Source organism: Malus domestica, chromosome 09 (assembly GCF_042453785.1).
Source record: "Malus domestica chromosome 09, GDT2T_hap1".
Taxonomy (NCBI): Eukaryota; Viridiplantae; Streptophyta; class Magnoliopsida; order Rosales; family Rosaceae; genus Malus; species Malus domestica.
Genome location: NC_091669.1, coordinates 11,992,905 through 12,007,343, shown reverse-complemented (window position 1 = coordinate 12,007,343; position 14,439 = coordinate 11,992,905). Strand labels below are relative to the sequence as shown.

Genomic DNA, 14,439 nt, shown 5'->3' with positions numbered 1-14,439 from the left:
TAGAGTTAATTTTTACTCTTGAGAAATAGGGTTTCCCCACTTTGTTTCTCTCATGCTTCGTGTTTCAAATTTCGAGTCGTGTCTTGAGATTACGGAATATATAAAGTTTGCCAGAGTCCGAAGATTGAAGTGCTTTGACTTCGGATTATAGATTGTTGAATCTTAGGAGACAGACGTCTACTGAACTACAAGCACAAGAGTAGGGGCGAAATTCTATCTTTAGGACATTGCATTTATGCAAGCCTCAATATCCAAGTTTGTCAGTTTTTCTAACTTTCTCCCAAGTTGCTTATATTAATTTATACATAATTGATGTTGTGAATTTCTTTTGGATTATTATTATTTTAATTTTTATGTTATTTTCATATTATCTAATATTGCTTCAACAACTCATTCTCCTAAACCTCCACTCAGACACCACCTTCGACTCTCCTTCATCACCACCTGCCAGTCCCTCCACCTCTTAGACAGCTCGCCGCCCACTTCCTAACCCTAAATCCCTAAACCCCAAATCCCTAAACCCCATGTTTTCACCTCAAACAATCGTGACTTCAAACATGCATGCATACACATATCGTCGATTGGGCCATCTCTATGATATTTACGTGCTGAACCTGTATGCGCCGTCTATTAGTCATGTTTGAAATTGTGTTTTGTTTGGGTTTTCAGAATTTGGGTGTTGAGCCATGGCGGTTGCTCGGGGAGAAAAGCGGAGAGCAACGGTTGGAGAAGCGGGAGAGAGCGAAAGATATGGTTGGTGAGCCTCAATTTTTAATATTTTATAGTTTTTTAATTAACTATAAGGGTATAGAGGGAAAAATAGAAAATATAATTTCAGAACATTAATTTTTTAGATCAATTTATAAGTGTATTCCACATGTCAAAAGATGAGTGCGGAAGACACAAAAGAAAAGGTGAACGGGGAGGTAGCTAGAATTCCTCATATACGTATATCATGTTGCACTTCTAGTGCATGGCAGCCACTCTAAATCTTCATGTTTGGGACATTTTTTTCTTTTCTTTTTTATTTTGTTGTCAAAATGCAGGTAAGTCATTTGATCATAATTGGGATCGTAATATGCTTCAATATAACATTCCAAACTTTTACTAAGAGAATACCAATAACTCTTTTTGTAACTTGTAAGTAGAATGTATTTATACGACATACAAGTTACAACGAATTAATTATAAAATGACACATACAGAAATGGAGCTAGAATTTAATGTATGAGGAGGTCAGAAAAAAAAAACGAACGTAAAGAAAAGTTTCAATTTTTCAATATTAGAAGTATTTATTACATGTGGAAACATATCAAATTGAACATATATGTGCAAAGAAAAATGATAAACTAGAAATATTTGATTTTCGAGAAGCCCCACTCTTTGACTTAAAATGACACACCCCGATCCCAAAATCAGGACGTGACATTAGAGCTTCCTGAAAAGCTATCCAAAACTTAGAAGTAAATCTTGGATCTCGATCAGAAATAATATTCACTGGAACTCCATGATACCAAACTGACACACCCCGATCCTAAAATCAGGGCGTGCTGGCCGTCACGTGGGCGTGACGTAACCAAAAGTGCGACGCGGAAACAAAAAGGTAAAAGAAATACGAAGGAATAAAAACCAACTACTAGCAATAATATCCAACTAACATACTTATGCTCTGATTATGTGTGTTTCACTCTTAAACTCACTCTAGCATGTTAGTTAGATATTATTGCTAGTAGTTGGTTTTTATTCCTTCGTATTTCTTTTACCTTTTTGCTTCCGCGTCGCACTTTTGGTTACGTCACGCCCACGTGACGGCTAGCACGCCCTGATTTTAGGATCGGGTGTGTCATTAAAAATAGCGAGTTTGACACTCATAATTCGATGTTCATAATTCTGAGCTTTACAAATTTTGGCATTCAATTTGGATGGTAAAATGATAAACTAGGAATCAAATGGATACCCATTCTACTAAGATTATTTTTCTTTAAAGAGTTTTTTTTAAAATTTTTTTTTCTTTTTTTTCTTAAAGAATTAGGAACTCCATGACTATTGTGAATTATTACAATTTTCATAGTTCTCCTTAGTTTTTAAGATCTCAGCCCCACAATTCCCCCCCTTTTTTTTGTCTCAATTGCAGAGTAAATGGGCTTCTAGATATGGTATTTTGTTAGTGATTCTTTCATGGTTATTGCTTATCACATGAGCACCTTGAAAAAATTGCTAAAGAAATATCACACCGCACTTACGTGTCTACTAAGTTAGCATCTCAAATCCATGTACGCATGCTTCCAACACTTTTCCATAGAACTTTCTTCCTCCTATTTACTTGAAAATACAATAGATGAATAGTCATTCGATGAAAATTATTTGAATATTCTTGTCAGAATAAGCATATAAATTCAATCACTCGGTAGAAAAAAAAATTTAGTGTATCGCTTAAGTTGTATTGGAATTCTTGAAACCAAGAGTTTTTTTATTTTTATTTTTTTATTTTAATTAAGAATAACAAGTTCTTCGTTATCTAGAATAGAATAACCACTTAGAATACTAAAATAGATTATATTTGTTGAGAATTGTAAAATTGTATGGATGCAATCCTTCTTATGCATCTTGATCAATTTGATCGTTTCTTTGTAGATTTCTATGCAAAGTTTTGTAAATATGTTTCCGGGTATTCTTTTATCATTTCGTCCACGCGTTAGAGTTCGCCTAGCCTGACCCGAGCCCGACTTCGTCTAGCCTGACCCGAGCTCAAGTTCGTCTTTTTTAATTGCAAGTCAACGGACAAAGGGGCGTCAATATCTTTATATTAATTTTTTTCAATTTGTACGTCTTGGCCAAAGTCTTGTGTGTATTATTTGTTGGCTATTGCTCTTTTTCTCCCTTTAATATATTGTAATTTCCAAATTACTAATTTCCATGAACAATAAAAAGGTTGAAAGAAAAAAATAAAAAAAAGTGTTTTATTAGTGTTGGCAGGAGCCATGGCAGAAAGAACCCTATCTGAGTTAGTTGCTAGTTGCGAGTTGCTATAGAGTCCATGAATCTCAGTCACGAATAATACCTAATTTCCATTTTGAGTATGTCACAAATAATACCTATTTTCCATTTTGAGTATGAATGGACTGCAGAAGCTCCAAGTTCAACTTCTGCACCTTTTAACCTAAATTCCTTTTCGATACTAAAACGAATCCCTAGTGTGTAAAACAATAAAGAGTCTTGTACCCATAAGAGAGTCTAAATTAGCGTTTGTTTATATGTCTTTTACTGTTGTTATACAAATAATTTCTAATTTTTCTCCAAAAAATCATATTTCCCTTAAAATGTACGTTGACTTGTTTTAAGTGCTAACAACTGCTCTCTTTAAAATATCCTTTTACACTCATTTTATTCCTTGTATTTTAAAATTGGAGTGTATAATTGTCTTTTTATTTTTGGTCAATAGTGTATAATCGTTTTTACGAACAACTACTCATAAAAAGTATTCTTTTTCACATTAAAATTGTATTTAATGGAAAAACATCTTGCCACACATTTGGGGGAGATGATCCTCTCCGGACCCAATTCCTCTGGATTCTTCTTTTTTAAAGGCCAAGTCGGCGTCGTGCCTTTTTGGAGTCGGCGTTTTGCTTCCCCGGAGTCAGTGTCGTGGCCTTCCCAAAGTTGGTTATCGTCAATATCGTAATAATCGTCGACACATACTCTAGCTCGTGGTTCCAAAAACAGATCGTGCAGAAGTTTCTCGATAAACAAATAAAAAAAGTGAAGAAGAAGGATTACTGAAGAAGAAGAATTGAAGAAATGAAGCAGAAGCAAAATTGCAGAGAAGAAAGAAGAAGGAGGATCCATAGGATTGGGTCCGGAGAGGATCCTCTCCCCACATTTAGGATTTGTTTGAAGTGATTTTTGTTTGAAATATGCGTTTTTTGAAAAGGAAAAAAAAAATGATAGTGTGTCTATAAGAAAAACATTAAAATGTGCTTTTATAGACAAAAAATAGCTTTAACTTTTCTATGTCAAACAATATCAAAATTGCCTTTGATTAATTGGAAACGCTTTCATTTCTTCATAGAGCATCACTTTCAAACGAGCCTCCCCATCTTATTCTCCAATTTCTCCGATATTTATATTTTGGAATTGTAAGGTCCACCCTGCTAGAGTTCCAATGGTGGCTACTACATTTGGTAGTGAGTATTACAACACTAATAAAAGCTCAAGATCAATTCGTAATTTTGATGTTGTTCATAGATGTTCTCATATTATTAAGTGGAAAGGCCCTTGTGCGCCATGGCTCAAAATTAATTTTGACGATTCAGTGGTGGGATCTCAAGCGGCTGCAAGTTTTGTCATTAAAGATCATAATGGGTCTTCTATTGTTGCTGGGACTTGCAATCTTGGAGAGAATACTATATCTGTTGCTGAAGCTCTTGCCTTACGTGATACGTTGAAGTTTGCAAAAGTCAAAGGTTTTAAGGATATCTGTGTTGAAGGTGACTCCAAGCTTGTTATCAATTCTATTTTAAACAAGTGCAGAACGCCTAGGCTATTGAAGACTATTATTGAGAACATAAGATTGCTTGCACGATCATTTTCTTTTATATTTTTTAGACTCATGTCTTTCGCGAGGCAAATTTTCTTGCTGATGCTATTACTAGCGTAGGGCACTCTATTCATGATACTTTTATTAAGGGATGGAAAAAATTCCCGAAAATCCCGAACCGAACAAAAAAAATCCTGATCCCAAACCAAAAATTTCCCAAACCGAAATTTTTGGGATGCTATCCCGAACCGATCCTGAAATTTCGGTACCAGATTCGGGATTGGCTTCTCGATATTTCGGGAATCCCATACTGAATAGAAAATATATATTATTAATTATTATATATATATATTTATACATATATATTATATATATTATTCTTTTATAATTAATGCTAGTAGTTTCTAATTCATGGTCTGCAACTTGGAATACCCTACACCTTGCATATTTTTCATGTTCTGTTTGATATTCATTTGGATTTTATTATTGTTGTTGTCATGGCTGATGAATTTAGAAGGCTTGATTCTTTTGTCTCTCAACAGATTGCCAAAAGGGTTTCGTGGACCAAAAAATAATCACAAGGCAACACATGGATTTTTAGTAAAAAGGACAAAGTTACCCTTGAGACACATCGGTTGTCCTACGCGTGAGCAGTGGACAATCATTCTTTAATCAAACCAAGAGTGACAAAAAACCTCTAAGGGTTGGCCACCTCCATTCCCTATATATATGACCCTATTTTTGTTTCTAAAAAAAGGGTTCCACACTCTTGCAAAACTCCCAAAAACTCTCCAAATACTTTTATCTCTAAATTCTAACTTTGGCATCGGAGGTTCTTCGGCCAAAGCCCCCCTCAATTCATCGTGGACGCGTGAGGCTCTTGACCTTGACCTAAGGTGTTTATTGTTTTGTAGGTGCAATTTTGTCCAAGAAGAAGAAGGAGGAAATTTGTATCCACAAATTGGTGCTTTCATTGAGAGCTGAGTCCCACACTCGTAGAAGACTTTCGCATCCAAGGTTTTCTATTTTCTTGTCCATTTGTAGATTTTTTGTACGTTCTTATTACGTAAAAGAGAAGTACAATGGCTAGAAACTTAGAAAATTCAACAAATGAAAATTTCAACATTCAAGAGATAGGACCACAGTGATCCACGAGGCTAAATGTGACAATAAGTGGAACGACACCACCACCATGAGTTTCCACCACGAGAACCACTGTGGTGGCTACCTCGGTAGCCACTCGCGGCGAGGTCCATGGCACCATTACCACGGCCTGAGCTGTGCCATCAAAGCAATCCCAAGTCATGTCACTTCAAGCCCAACGCGTTGCCAAGCGGAGCCCTAGCCTCTCACCCACATACGCCACATGCCGAGCAGCCCACTTTTGTGGCCCAGCCTGCTCCCATGATTTCCCAAGCAACCTAAGTCGGCTCGAGAATATCTCGACCATCCGGAGCAACCATCAAGCCGGGGGCATTTTTACCATATTTCTCCACGTGACATTTCCTAACTCAAATCTCATGTCTGGAGTCTACCATACTTCCATTGCTCAATGAGGCACATTTCTTCCAAGCTCTTCCAATCTAAATGGCGAATAACACTTGTCTCGACAAGTCATAGAGTTGACGAGCGCCCTTGCACAACAGACGACCTTGGTGAATCAACTTTTTCAAGGCACCGAGATCCAACGTACCCCGGACAAGGTATCCTGAAGTAGGACAAGGGCAGACGAACTTTTCCAACAACATCATGGCAAGCAGCCATTCGACCAGCCACGAGCTAAGCGTTCGGATAGTGTACATTTTCGATTAGGGCCCCGAGATAACATATACTCCCGTCTTAGAGCGCGGATGAGCATGCATTCTCGACTAGGCCCGATGATAAGTATACACTCACGGTTAGGGCCACACTTTTATAATCAACATGAGCAGCCTTCCAGGCAATGCATTCATTCGTGGCTAGGACCGCAAGGAGTATCCTCCACATCACGGAACAGGCAGCACAACAGACGGAAAGAAGCAATCACTCAATCCGGCTTAAGTTCAACCAGCAACCAGTGAGTTACATGCTTGCCTGCTAGGAACATACCGCAGTTGCGTTATAAATGAGTCGAACATATGGAAGAACAGCTTAGACCAACACATCACGATCAGGGGCAGTCGAGAGCTTTGCCACCCTAACAAAGGAAAATTCAGGAAGAAGTAGAAAGGCTTCTGACCAAGCGATTGCGTAATTTCTTGCGCAAACCAAAGCCTCAAAATGGCACAAGATGAAACACATAATGATGGCGCAATAATTCAGGGAGCAGCTCACTGCGCTTACACCTTTACATGGGTTCCACAAGCAGTTCGCCAAACAAGACCTCGCAGTTTGAGGATTATTTCAGTTGTCTAGCAGTCCAGCTTTCCTTAACTGCACTCACGACAACGACTTCCATGCTCTCCAGTGCGAGAGGGTAAACCAATTCTTCGACACCCATATGGGTCTGCTCTCTAGTGCGAGATGATAAACTAATTGCTCTCTAGTGCGAGAAGGTAAACCAATTCCCCGACACCCATATGGATCTGCTCTCTAGTGCGAGAGGATAAACTAATTGTTCTCCAGTGCGAGAGGGTAAACCAATTCCCCGACACCCAAAAGGGTCTGCTCTCCAATGCGAGAGGATAAACTCATTGCTCTCCAGTGCGAGAGGGTAAACCAATTCCCAGACACCCATATGGGTTTGCTCTCCAATGTGAGAGGATAAACTAATTACTCTCCAATGCGAGATGGTAAACTAATTGCTCTCCAGTGCGAGAGGGTAAACCAATTCCTCGACACCCATATGGGTTTGCTCTTCAGTGCGAGATGATAAACTAATTGCTCTCTAGTGCGAGATGGTAAACCAATTCCTCGACACCCATATGGGTTTGCTCTCCAATGCGAGAGGATAAACTAATTGTTCTCCAATGCAAGAGGGTAAATTAATTGCTCTCCAATCCGAGAGGGTAAACTTAATCCCTGACACCCATCTGGGTAAGCTCCCCAGTGCGAGAAGGCCACATAGTTCAAAAGATCGAATGCTTACCCAGATGGAGAAGATCGAATGGTTAGGGGGCAGCAGCCACTTTTACACTTAACCGTTCGCTCATCCGACACTTCATCTTCAGCAACTCTGATCTTGGTAGTTTCATCATTGAATGCTCCATCTATGGAAGTTGAAAAATCAAACTCAAGCAGTTTCTTTATTTTCAGTAGGCAGCCCAGACGTGGCAACCCAAACAATTACCTATTCCACACCACTTCCTCGACCCATGCCGAACCAATCATTGGCTTCAATTAAGCTGAGCTGCTCAAGCAATGGCCTTTGCCATATCACCTCCTTGGCCCATGCCAAGTCGACTCCTGACCCCTACCAGCCGACGTGCCGCACCACCCCGACGACTGCCCCATGGCAGCACCGCCCAAAAAGAAGACAAAAAGAAATTAAGTTTTTATTACATTGGTGCGGCACGAAGAAGATGAAGAAAGCAACAAAAGACGGTCATTGCATGGGTAAAATGTAGAAGATTGCTAGAGGATGGGGAACAAATATCCTCTAAGCTCTATCTCTCTTGTAGGGTAGAATAAATCACTCTCCAAAGTTGATTTAATGACCCACTTAAGGTGGACTTAAATAGGCTTTGAGAGAAATTTATTTCCCTTTCCTAGAAGGATTTAATTTCATATTAAAGAGGGAATCTACATCAAAACAGGAAGTAGTCCTAAGTTTCCTAGAGCAAGAAGATCTTTACACCTGCTGCCCTTTCTTATGAGCAGCCCTGCAGGTGTGAAGGCATTTGTGGAGCCAAAAATAATCACAAGGCAACACATAAATTTTTGGTAAAAATGATAAAGTTACCCCTGAGACACACCGGTTGTCCTACGCGCGCAGTGGACAATCATTCTTTAATCAAGCCAAGAGTGTCAAAAAAAGGTAACCAATTTCAAATTATCTCATCCATCCTCATCTTAGGTAATTATTTCATAACCTACAAATTATTCCATATAAATGAAGATTAATTGGCTAATTAATGGATTAATTCCTAGTTAATCCATTAATCACCAATTAAATTACCCATTTTCATACAAAAAACCTCTAAGGGCCGGCCACCTCCATTCCCTATATATATGACCCTATTTTTTTTCTTCTAAAAAATGGGGTTCCACACTCTTGCAAAACTCCAAAAACTCTTCAAATACTTTTCTCTCTAAATTCTAACTTTGATATCGGAGATTCTTTGGCCTTGACCTAAAGTGTTAATTGTTTTGTAGGTACAATTTTGTCCAAGAAGAAGAAAGCAGAAATTTGCATCAACAAGTTTAATTAATTTGAATTTTGACTCTGATAAAAACAGTCAGGCATGCAAGTGTTAGATTAAATGGTAGTGTGAATGAAATGACATTCCTAGTTCATTAATGTGTTCTTGAATTATATATTTGAAGAATAATTCATAATTTCATATTTTAATTTAGGATTCCCTAAAATTTGGTTTGGGATTGGTCTTTAAATTCCTGTCCTGAAAAATTTCGGTTTGGGATTCGGGATACTAGTTTCGATTTGGTATCCGGTACTGAATCACCCCTACTTTTATTTGGGATAGGACTTTACCCACTACTGCTAGAAATGCTTTTCTCTTCAATTGTACTGGTAGCGGTTGTAATCGTGGTTTCTCTCTTTGAATGAATTTATTTTTCCATAATTTATTATTTTTTTTTTTGTAAAAACCTTTCTAAAATGAAAATAGTAAAAATAAATTCCTCATTTTAACACAAAAGGGTAGATTAGTAATTGAATTAAGTCCTTGCTTCGTTACCCCTTCCCACCTCTGCGCGCCTTCTTACCAAATTGCTCTCCCGCTTCCATATTTACCCACACTGCCACTCTCTCTATCTCAGTTTCACACAACACCCGCAAACCCTAGCGACCCCAATTCTCCTTGTCTCCCTCGCAAAGTCGGCGTCTTTCAGCTTCTCCTTCAACTGTACGTCTCTAAACCCTGATCTCGCCATTTCTCCTCTGTTAATTTTGAAACATGTCGTTGAATTTAATTCAATTCAATTTATTTATTTTCGGGTTTGAACCCTAGAATTGGGTCCGAATCCGAATGTAACTTGGGGCTTTATTTGTTTCTGCGTTTGTTGTGGATTCTGTTGTATTGTTTTTATATTTGTATGTTGGGATTCCGATCCAAGAACCGCAATTGAGTTTTAAAGTGGGCCCTTTTGACCCGTCCGGCTGTTACCCACTTCGAGTCGGGTTCGGTCAATCGGGACCCGGAATCCGGCTTCGATCCGGCGAGCCAGAAGCTCGTCTTTCCCAACCTAATTACCCGCTTCTGAAATGCCCGACCCAGCTTCTCTCTCTAGGTCATGGACCCGGGTTCAACTCTCGGGTCGAATTTGTTATGATTCCTTCAATATGCTCTCTTTCCCCTCTTTCTTCCTTCTTTTGGTACAAATAAAAGAACTTGTCATCTTTATTGTTCTTAGGAATTTGTTGCAAACCCGTAAATTTTGGATTTTATGATGCTTGGCATAGTAAATTTTCTCATGCATGGTTGCTCTGCGTATTGCGTTACTTGTAGAACGATTGCACGAATGTCGTAGTTATTTTACGACAACCCTTGTTTCGGTTATGGTAGAGAGTGATTCTGCCTGTACTGCATTGTATGTTCTGCAGTTTCAGAGATGGTGTCTTGCTTCGCACTCATTAATTGCTGTAAAAGTATGCGGTATTGGTTGTGTGTTCTTATTAATAACACTCTGGAGTTATCAATGCCATTTTTCTGCTGAAAGAAGAGAAATGCGTTAGTCATCAATCCAAAAGGCTAAATCGAGACTTTTGTTCTTTTTACTTGGTCATGGATGGCACGGGTCAAATCGTGTTTTTGATTTGCGTCGTACCAATTCATATTATATGTCTGTTCGATTCTGTTAATAATTTCTCTTCTTTTGACGTCTCTATCTCAGCCTCTTTGAACTGGTTGATGTTATCTTTGAGAAATTTGTTACTTTGCAACCTGCATAGCTTATTACTTAAGTTAATTTTGCTCCTTAACTGTTGGATATGGATGCCCTGTTATAACCCGAGACATATATTTTATTTAGTGCCAGCATGAATGTAGGGTATTTGGATAATTAGTTTACCAATCTTGCCTATACAGACATGCATAGACAGAAGCCTACCACTAATTTTTGTCGTATAATTGTTGTTCGCCATAACTATGAGACTATTATTAATCCTTTTAGATTGTTTCACTTCTGTTGTGTGAAAATGCACGGGCAAATGTTTGTGAATTTTTCTTTTAAAAAATATTATGTTATTGTCTTATGACATTTTTGCTGAGGGAGAATTGATAATTTAAGAAAGTATGGTAGTCATATCTTTGAGTCGACTTCTTGTTTTGATTCTTTCTTTTCCTTTTTGAGTTAGCAATCCTATCACTAATAATTTATAGATATATGTTTTTGATGTGCAGATACTGGTGAAGTACTAAGTCAATGCAATGGATATGTCTGATGCGGTGAACATCAAATCAACCAGATTAAAATCTGTCGTGTGGAATGACTTTGATAGGATTAAATTGGCTGATAACACATGTATTGCTGTTTGTAGACATTGTAAAAAGAAACTCAGCGGATCAAGTACCAGTGGGACATCGCATTTGAGGAATCATTTAATTAGGTGTCAGAGAAGATCTAGTCTTGGCATACCTCAACTCTATGCAGCAAGAGGAAAGAGAAAGGAAGGAACTTATTTCAATTTGGATCAACAGCGGAAAAAGGATGAAGTTATTAACCTTGTGAATATTAGGTTTGAGCAAGAGCAGACAAAAGATGACATCATCAACTATGGAAGTAATAACTTTGATCAAAGGCGGAGTAGATTTGATCTTGCCCGAATGATTATTTTACATGGGTATCCTTTGGATATGGTTGAGGATGTTGGATTCAAAGTGTTCGTTAAGAATCTACAGCCCTTATTTGAGCTTGTGACATCCGAAAGAGTTGAGGCCGACTGTATGGAGATCTATGTGAAAGAGAAGCAAAAGGTGAATGATGTGTTGGATAAATTGCCTGGTAGAATCAGCCTGAGTGCGGATATGTGGGCTTCTTTGGATGGTGCTCAGTACTTGTGTTTGACAGCACACTATATTGATGATTCTTGGCAATTAAATAAGAAGATTTTAAATTTTATTGTCGCTGATTCTTCTGATACAGAAGACAAGCATTCAGAAATTATCATGACCTCTTTAATTGAATGGGATGTTGATCGTAAGTTGTCTTCTATGACCTTTGATAGTTATTCCACCAACGACAACATGGTCATTAGAATCAGAGACAGGCTGTCCCAAAACAAGTTACTTTATTGTAATGGTCGGTTATTTGATGTGTGTTGTGCAGCAAATGTTCTCTATATGATGTTTCAGGATGCTCTAGAAGCACTTTGTGAGATAACTGATAAGATTCGAGGAAGTATACGGTATGTCAAAAGTTCACAAGCATTACAAGCAAAATTTGACAAGATAGCTCAACAAGTTGGAGGTCAGAGTAAGAGGTTCCTATGCCTAGATAATCAAATGCAGTGGAACTCGACATATGTTATGCTTGAAATTGCTTTGGAGTACAGGGACGCATTTTATCTTTTGCATGCAAATGACATTGTCTACACAATGTGCCCATCCGATATTGAATGGGATAGAGTGAGTGTCATTACGAGCTACTTGAAGCTCTTTGTTGAGGTTACCAATAGTTTCACAAAATTCAAGTCTCCGACTACAAATTTGTATTTTCCTGAGCTTTGTGAAGTATACTCACAGCTGAATGAGTGGTGCAAGAATCCAGATGATTATATCAGGTCTCTGGCTTTTAAGATGAGAAGCAGATTTGAAGAATATTGGCAGAGATGTAGCTTGGTTTTAGCGGTTGCAGCCATATTAGATCCTCGATTCAAGATGAAATTGGTAGAGTATTATTACGGGAAAGTTTTTGGCAGTGGCGCTCCAAGCCATATTTCTGGTGCTTTTGAGTGTGTCAAGGAACTGTATAATGAACATTCAAACTGCTTAGCTTCCCTTGATCAAATTGTGCCTTGGCAAGTTGGTGGTAGTTCTCACTTTCCCGGTTCTGAAAGGGAGTCGGGGGATAGGCTGAGTGGCTTTGACAAATACATTGAGGAAACTACTCAGACCGATGGAACAAAGTCAGATTTGGACAAGTACTTGGAGGAGCCTGCCTTCCCTCGTCACGCATCAGGATTTGACATATTAAATTGGTGGAAAGTTCACGCTCCTAGGTACCCTGTCCTATCTATGATGGCGCGCAATGTGTTGGGAATTCCTGTGTCAAAAGTTGCGAAGGACTCAGCATTCAACACCGCAGGAAGAGTGCTCGACCGTGATTGGAGTTCCATGAACCCAGCCACTGTCCAAGCATTGATGTGTGCGCAGGACTGGATACGAAGTGAACTAGAAAGTTAAATTAGGTCAATTTTGTTCCATTTAATTACATTTTCGGTGTCTACATCTTTCCATGTATTCCGGTGCAAATTGGAAAGCCAATTGTATGGGTCTCATTTCAGTTTTTCTTGTCTTTCAGTAGGTCTTCCCATCTCTCAGTAAACTCCCCTGCAGTAGATTGTTCCAGATATTGTACATAGTACTGAAATATTATGTCAATTTTTACAGAGTTGGATTATGATTTTAGCATTAAGGTAACATATTTTTTGTGCACTTATGATTGTTTAGACCATATGTTTAGTAATGATAATTTAAATTCAACTTTTTGGTTGTTGCCAAGTGAATTTGGCATTTTCAGTTTATATATTTACAAAAGAAATGGATAAAAGCATTCTTTTCAGTTTTTCGCACACCCTTGTTGAATCTTGTTTATTGTTTTCGTTTGATTTATTCAATTTGATAGGCATAGATAAAGAGGGGTGTAAGAGAAGCTAAAAAGAGAGTGACAAAATCACTTCCCTTTATAAATACAAGGTTGATGTTGGAGAAAGAGAAATTGAACTCATGACCTCGGGTGCAGAGGGGTGGATGTCGCCCTAAGCCCCAAGTCCCATTAGTGTTGATAAAAGGTTGACAATTTGGCAGAGTTATGCATGATTTAAGAGACCATATGATATGCCTCTACATGGTCAATGCTTTTCCAGATTTACTGCTTATAATTAAACTTCTAACTTGTCTTGTAATTGAAGTTCTGGCTAAAGAAATGTGCTTTTCTGAAAAGCATTCTCACAACACTTTGGAACTTGCATGCTTTCTGTATAAGCCAAAAGAAAGAGAAAAAGTGAACAGATTATGGTGTGTTTGCCTAATTTATGGACAAGCATTTATTCAATCAAAGAAACACTCTTCAAAAGCAGTACAGAGTACAAACCAACCTGCAGAGTGCAGAATGGGAAGAAAAACAGCATGATAAATTCCAAAACCGGAGCCAAAACACTACTAAAACATGGCCTACAAACAGATTAAGCTTAATTGGTGGAACATAAGATATGCATATGATTACAAAAACAAGTGGCCTTTGTGTAAGGATGTGAAGAATTGTTTCATATCGGGAAGATGAGAAAACCGACCTTGCAAGGGCTTTACAAGGTGTTGGCTCACTTCCTCCTTGCCAACTAATTTTAAAATGAAACATCAACTTTCTTCATACTGTTAAAACAATACGCTTGCTCACGTGAAGTTTGGCAGGAAACACCCAGCAACCTTCCATTGAAATTAAGCCCAATGAACCCATGTTTTCAGAAACCTTTCAAAAACAACTGATCTCTATCCAAAAATGGTTTTGCATTTTTGAAGAAACAAAATTCCATTTTCTTGTTTGGTAGGAAAATTTTAGCCGACTTCAGTTGGGAATAAATTCAC

General features: G+C 38.3%; 1 protein-coding gene across 1 annotated transcript; it reads left to right on the top strand.

The window, feature by feature from the left end:
- Positions 1 to 9,390: 9,390 nt before the first annotated feature.
- Positions 9,391 to 13,255, top strand: LOC108174179 (zinc finger BED domain-containing protein RICESLEEPER 1-like). The gene is made up of 2 exons (XM_017334726.3): positions 9,391 to 9,540; positions 11,038 to 13,255. The coding sequence occupies exon 2, from the start codon at positions 11,065 to 11,067 to the stop codon at positions 13,036 to 13,038; it is 1,974 nt and encodes a 657-aa protein (XP_017190215.3). The 5' UTR covers positions 9,391 to 9,540; positions 11,038 to 11,064; the 3' UTR covers positions 13,039 to 13,255.
- Positions 13,256 to 14,439: the final 1,184 nt, after the last annotated feature.